The 7,497-nt window shown below is 36.3% G+C and overlaps 1 protein-coding gene across 2 annotated transcripts; it reads right to left on the reverse strand.

The window, feature by feature from the left end:
* Nucleotides 1-2,783: 2,783 nt before the first annotated feature.
* Nucleotides 2,784-7,288, reverse strand: LOC129277127 (three prime repair exonuclease 2-like). Of its 2 annotated transcripts, none has more exons than XM_064110416.1 (2): nt 3,686-7,288; nt 2,784-3,407 (listed from the first exon to the last, which is right to left on the reverse strand). In XM_064110416.1, the coding sequence occupies exon 1, from the start codon at nt 6,566-6,568 to the stop codon at nt 5,558-5,560; it is 1,011 nt and encodes a 336-aa protein (XP_063966486.1). In that variant the 5' UTR covers nt 6,569-7,288; the 3' UTR covers nt 2,784-3,407; nt 3,686-5,557. The 2 variants fall into 2 exon arrangements, with proteins under 2 accessions (XP_063966486.1, XP_063966485.1); XM_064110415.1 differs by having other exon boundaries at nt 3,665-7,288.
* Between the last annotated feature and the right edge of the window lie 209 nt (nt 7,289-7,497).

The raw sequence follows: 7,497 nt of genomic DNA on the forward strand, positions 1-7,497 counted from the left end.
TTGGAAATCTGACTTTGATCGATTATTCCTCCGTGGTTTTAGTAAATATCAATGTGTAATTGAGATTAATGAATAAATCATTTAATTTTCTTTAAAATAACACCCTACATGATATGATTATGGTTCACATGGAGGTGCATTGCTTAGAAATGTGGGGCAAGGTCAAAATTCAAAAGTTGCAAAATGACAATATTGAAAGTCACTGAGTTTCTCAGCGGTTTCTTTTAATTGTTTTCATGCACCTTAACATTAACATGGAATCAAACCCGGGGGGGGGGGGGGCACTTCCATTCACGAGTGGATACCATGCGCGACCATGAGATCTCAAAAAGCACCCTAAACACATATTCTGAAATTGCACCCCTTAACAAGTATTGGCGTGTGAAACCCTACCCTTAACAAGTATTGGAAACAAAACGATACTATTGGCAAGTATTCCCTGAATTGAACCCCTAAACAAGTACAGCGGTATGTCACGGACGTCGGTTTTACCTTTACCTACATCATTGGGTTTAGAACAGCCCAACTCGCACAAACTCTAAACACGTAGTGTTGACTCCTGGAGCAAAAAGTACATCCTTTATAAAACATTTTAGTCTTGATTTTTATACCCTCGCAAATTTGACCCTAAACACGTAGCTTTCCTAGCGAAAGAGATACCCTTTTTTCATTATTTTAGTGTTTTTGACACCCTTATTACGTTACGTACGTAACGTGCCCTATCTTGAAAAAGACATCCTTTTTATGGTTTTTTTTGGTCGCGCATGGTATCCACTTGTTAATGTAAGTGCCCCCCCCCCCCCCCCCCGGGAATCAAACACACCTCTGCACAAGCAAACACATAACAAAGAAACAAACATGCATGGGTATTTCAAACCACGACTCAAAGTCTCAAACCATGTTATCTCACAGAACCATCACTACTGTCCATAAGCAGGGGCTTGATTTGAATGGATTTTCATCTCTATTGACACAGATAAAAGAATCATGTTCTGTATTGAGTATTGACCCTTCATGACTACTTCTGCTCGTTTTGCAGCTTTTCAAGGCCCCTTCCAACACTTTTGAATACTGCTCTTTTCATGATGGCGTGATCATAACAAGCATGGTACCATTTTAAAGAAAATTAAATGATCTTTTGAATGATATCAAATATGCATTGTTTTAAATTGGGAGTTGGGAGAAATTAATGGCCAAACTCAGATTTCCAAACTTATTTTGCTCGTTTTGCAGCTTTTCAATTCAGACCTTATCCAACACTTTTGAATCCTGCTCTTTTCGTGATGGCATGATCATAACAAACATGGTATCATTTGAAAGAGAATTAAATGATCTTTTGAATGATGTAAAATATGCATTGTGTAAAATTGGGAGTTGGGAGAAATTAATGGCTAAACACAGATTTCCAAACTTTTTTGTGGGGTTTATAAATACATGTATTAACAGTTGTGGTGTGAAGGATGTAAACTAAAAGTGTAAAATGCAAGTCAATATGATCAAATATCTTGTGAAAGTGAAACATGAAATATGTGTTTTTATTAAAATATGTACTTTTGAGACCTTGATTATGAAGCTGTTCTGATTTCAGATGTTTGGTGTAAACCCTGTCATGTGACCAATGATAATTCCATTTGTCATGAAATTGGACAAAAATGTCAAGAATCCCAACATCACAAGCCAAGGATAGTATCATCATCACCATTATCATCTTCATCATCATCACCATCAAAACCATTCACGTTATCATCATCACAATCATTTACATCATCAAAATCATTCACATCATCAAAATCATTCACATCATCAAAATCATTCTCCTTATCATCATCACCATCAAAACAATTCACATCATCACCTTCATCAACATCACTTAATACCAGTACTAGTTACTGTCATCAAAACTATTCTAGAAATTTTTGTCACTGGACAAGCCACCACAGGCACAGACCCTGATTGAAACTTTTATCAACAAATGGGTCTTCACATAAGACTAGCACCAAAAAAAAACTTGCCGTCTCAATTTCAATGCCTGGGACCTTCATTAGGCTGTACATGTATATTCAGACCGCTTTCCTTAATCATGGACCTACAGTTCCATGCCTCAATGAAGGATTTGCACAGCAAATTAATCATCATCATCATTACAACCAAAATCATTAATGGCTTGATCACTGTCATCATTGCAATCATCATCACCACATCATGAGACTACTGGGACCTGTCTTACAAAGAGTTATGATTGATCCAATTAATCGCAACTATGGAAAGCCAGCAAAGTCAACATATAAAATACACGTTTGTTGACATTTTTCTAGATACATGTATGGTGTATATTCATAAATCTATTGATTTCTTGAGAATTTGGTGCATTCTCCTTTGTTTACAAGGACATTTTGCAAATTTCCTGTAGAAAAAATTATGACACAGAAGAAGGAGCTTTCCTCCTTGCACAGATGGATTTCCATAGAGTTACGATTGATTGGATCAATCGTGACTCTGTGTAAGACGGGGCCCATGACACATTCCCATCTCCAACAAAATCAATCAGGGAGTTATTTTTCTTGTTGCTAATTTGATTAGCATTTCTTGTGAAAGAAAAGCTTTCATTCATGTTCTGTACAGTCCATGCTAAACATACGAAAATTTTGTGTTTCAATCCTTAAAAAAAATATGGAGCAAATTGCAATGTGATACCAGGAAAATTATTCTCTGTCAATCATCATCACACAGTTTCAACACCATCCTCATCTACTACATACTGGCACATCAGTTTTGTACATGTATTTAAGACTTCAGATCAGATATACTGCCATGATAGTTTATTATACGAAAACCTCTCTAAAATATAGATTTCAATACAAAATTCATAGATTATTGTATATTAAATGTATAACACAACAAGAGATATGAATGACTATAAGGCCTACTTTGTCATTAAAGTGGAATCCAAACCAGATGGAAAGTTGTTCTCAGAGAAAAACATTATTATATATTTTTTTAACAATACTGTGAATGAAAAAAAAAGCTGCATAAATTCAAATTGTGACTATACATGTACCTATGGAGAGTTCAAATTGGTGATGCCATAAGTACATGCACACAGCCTATAGATGGGAAAATTATCCCTACACCTGTCAAAATACCAAAATGCCAATTTGGAATTACTTTCTTATGCCTTGTACGATTTCTTACAAGTTTTCTACATTCTGTTTTTCTTATCTGGTTGGATTCTCCTTTAAAGGGATAGTCCTTGCTGGAAATATTTATATCTTAATACATAAAGTAGAATTCACTGAGCAAAATGCCGAAAATTTCATCAAAATCGGATTACAAATAATAAAGTTATTGAAGTTTAAAGTTAAGCAATATTTTGTGAAAACAGTCGTCATGAATATTCATTAGGTGGGCTGATGATGTCACATCCCCACTTTCCGTTTTCTTATGTTATTACATAAAATCATATTTTTTTTCATTATTTCATACTTGTGTGAATAATATGTCTCCCTTATAATGAAATAAGTTGCAGCAATAAATATCTAATGCACTACATGTAAATCAGTTGTCAATCCAATTTTTCTAGTTCTTAGAGGAAAACATTTGAATAAACCTAATTTCATATAATAAAATAAAAAGAACAAGTGGGGATGTGACATCATCAGCCCACCTAATGAATATTCATGACGACTGTTTTCACAAAATATTGCTAGACTTTAAAATTCAATAACTTTGTTATTTGTTATCCAATTTTGATGAAATTTTTGGCATTTTGCTCAGTGAATTCTACTCTATTAAGGACGTTCCACAGTTAAAGTGAAATCCATGTCATTTTCACCAAACTTTGCACATAGATACTTTAGAACCTCAATATTCGAAATATGCAAAAATTAACATAGGTCCATATTGATGTTCTTAAGAATTGCGCATTCAAAAGAATTTGGCATTTTTAGACCGCCCAAGATTACTACAATGAGTTTAAACCTGTATTACTCAGTCAAAATACATGAAAAAGTCATCAAATTTCGCAAGAGAGTTGATAATTGTATCGTTAGAATGGAGAATATATTTATAGTGCTATTTGTTTGCAATTTTAAGTTTAACAGCACTGTCAGTTCTTAAAAATGGCGTAAAAGATAACAAAATCCCAATCTAAAAAATGTGATATTTCAGTAACAAACTACAAAAGTACAATAAATGCTGCACTTTATTCAAAATCCATGTCATTTTCACCAAAATTTGTAGAGTTGTAGCGAAAGGTATACCTAAGAGGAACAAACATTAAAAAATAGGGGTTCATGTGCTTGTTTTTAAACTATCAGTATTTTTATTAGAGCAAATGTGCTTTTTAAAACACCATTAATGCGCCGAATGCTTTGTATCTATGTGAAGAAAAAATCAAAACCACTCTACCATTTATTCAAACTCGGGGTAATATTTGTGATTCTTGGCAGCACTGCAGAGTAAAGTATTTTGAAATTGTAGAGAATCTTTTTTTGAATGGTCCATGGAATAATTCAATTTTTTAGCTTCATAAAAGAACGCATCGGATCTGCAGTTAAAGTGCAGAAGATGAGAAAAATCAGAACATACCCGCAGCTAATTAATCACCTGTTCATCCATTGTGACGTCAGCGCGCAGGTTGTAAACTATGCGCAGATCATAATGCGCACAAACATAACTGTGGAACGTCCTTAAGTTATAAATACTTTCAGCCTGGACCATCCCTTTAAGATGACATGTAATCTACATGATAATATATAACATTTACATGATTTCCAGTGGTAACTCTGGCAAGATCTTAAGGAAGTATAGTTTATCTACATTTGCTTTACCTAATTTATTTATTTATAGTTTTTGTTCAATTTTGTGAACATTTTCTGTCGTTACTACTGCCAGTGTTTATCTTTAAATGAGCATCAAGAATACACAATAGTTTAATAGTTCCATGATATATTCATTACTTGTATTCCAAGAGAATGTATCTAAACTAACTTTCCACTGAAATTTATCAATGGCTTTATATACATTTAGAACAACAATATATTTTTTTCTAAATTGTAATATTTTCTAATATCAGCTGCATGTCAATATATACATTCTAAACAGAAAAAATATATAACACATCTTTATTCCGGTTCACATTTACATGGTGCATCAGTAGTCAAAATAAATGTTTTTTGTTGTTGTTTGCCCAAATCACCAATCTTTTAGCAATGAGTGAACTCTTGATTTTCCACTGAATGCAATCATAGAAATTTGTTCTCCAATTATTACACTACACCTTACACTTACAGGGTCCCTAGTTGCTTCCAATGCTGTTATGCATTTAAGTCCTCGCACATCAATCTCATATAATTTATTCATGAATACAATTAACAAGTGACTTGGGCGGCAAGGCCTACATGTGTAGTATGTCATGTGATGAGCGTGTGATAACTGTCTAGCACTTAATATTAGAAAGTGATTGACTGTAAATTTGGTAAGATCCAGATGACATGATCTCCAACCGAGAAACGATAAAAGAGACAGACGCAGTAAAAAATACATGTACATGTGGCAATCAATCATCAAACAATTTACGTCTGGGCTTGAGGGGCTTGTAATAGTAGTCAATATTTTTGTATTGCACGGCACGTACATCAGCCCATTTCACAAACTCCTCCATTCTCGGTTGAAGAACCTTGATTAAGGATGCGACATCATCTTCCGCAGAATGAGAAATTGGTGGTTCCCTTCCAAAAGTTCTCTTGAATATATTGATGAGGGAGTACGAGATTTTCCTTGGGGGCGGGGGAGGGGAGGGGCGTTTGGCGAGGGTCCGATCCGGTGTGTTATCAGAAGTACTGCGGTCGTTCACTTTATCATCACCATTATCAGCAACAGCAGCATGATCTGATGAAGGGAACGCAGCATTGCTTGATGTATGGATGGTGGGGATGGTGTCGGACATATCTGTCCCTCGTTTTGCTGGAAGATTTGAACCTTCACGCTCTGGATTCTTTCGTTTCAGGAAGCCTGGATCCTCCACCTGCTTGACCTCTGAAGCAAAGTTATCCCTGAAGCCATCCAATGAGTCTGCACAGAGAAAATCTTCAAAGGGTTCGTTCGCAGTCACACGAGAGAGTTCCGTCCTCAACATGGGGAAGTCGAATCTGTTTCCATTGTGAGCAACCAGGCAGATTGGTCCCTCTTGTCGTCTCAAGAAGATGTTCAGCATGGAGATCACATCTTTATCGAGGGCCATCTTCTTGCTCTCGCAAAGATTAAGGTTGTCTAATTTGGTGAGGCAAAACGACTGAGCGCTCGTCTGCTTTCGCGGGTCCAAGCAGAGAGTCAACTTGTCAACGACTCTTGGAAATAGCACCTTCGACAGATCGTACGTCGTATCTTGTCTTTTGGCACGATTTACTGACGCGAGGACATCTGGGTGGAGAAGTCCTGTCCGGTGGACTGCAAACAGACTCATTTCAATTATTGTTGGCCGGTCACCTTTCTCGAGATGACTTGTTTCCAAATCAAGAAAGACAAAGCTATTAATCCTGATCTCTCCTGGTCCAGTATCGTTATCCATGGCTACAACATTAAGGTGTTGAGATAGATCTTGGAAAAGTACATTGCTCTCCCCAGATTTGATTAGCAGAGTACAGTCTACAGACACTGAAGACAGCAGTCACCGCACATGCTGCTGCTGCAAATGTGAATGCATGTACCGGTACATCATACTAGCGGCTTAACTTTGCAGCTCAGCCCACACAAATTTCTTAGTCGACATTGCAATTGTGTTAGATTTGTTAAAAAACTTATAATATCCTTCTGGATCTGGATGTAAAGATCTAGCAATATACAGTGATTTTCACTATCAGTGTAGAGGCAATATCACTTCCAATTGTTCAGTAAAATTGGCGGAGTACAGCAAGACTGCATCATTACAGAACTTCACTTGTTTACTTCCAGTTCCATTTATTGCGCAATACTACGCGTCATGACGCCGACATGTCGTCACTCGTTCGTTCCAACTTAACTGTACTCGTAGTGTTGCTAATGCTAGTTGCTGTTTTTTAGTGTTGGCTCCTCGGCTTCGGCTCAGCTCAATTCAATTTAACGGGGTATACGTCCAGGATTACATATGATTAATTGACCGGTATTTTCAGTGAATAATACCCCCATTCACTCTGTAATATAATTTGATGATAATTACCATAATTATGTCTTCTTAAAGTCTCTGGAAAGCAGTCAGGGTGTCAAGAGCACAGAGCAATAGCAGAGCAGAGAGCACGCATGCTCTTAAGTTTAGCTCGAGCTCGGTAAACAGGAAAGATACTGAATACGCATGCGCAATAAATCTGGGGATTACCCCTAAAAGTTTTTTTTCAGCTTTCCGTTCGGACGCAGATCACGAAATTATTTATTCAAATAAAAAAACATATAAACATTAAGTGTACATTTCTCAATGCGTCGTGATTTGACGATTACATTGTGCATTGGATTACAAAAGTATTT

Source organism: Lytechinus pictus, chromosome 15, assembly GCF_037042905.1.
Source record: "Lytechinus pictus isolate F3 Inbred chromosome 15, Lp3.0, whole genome shotgun sequence".
Lineage (NCBI taxonomy): Eukaryota > Metazoa > Echinodermata > Echinoidea > Temnopleuroida > Toxopneustidae > Lytechinus > Lytechinus pictus.

What these genes read in the sequence shown, in the direction of transcription:
- LOC129277127 (XM_064110416.1), bottom strand. Translation starts at nt 6,568, where the DNA reads ATGGATAACGATACTGGACCAGGAGAGATCAGGATTAATAGCTTTGTC.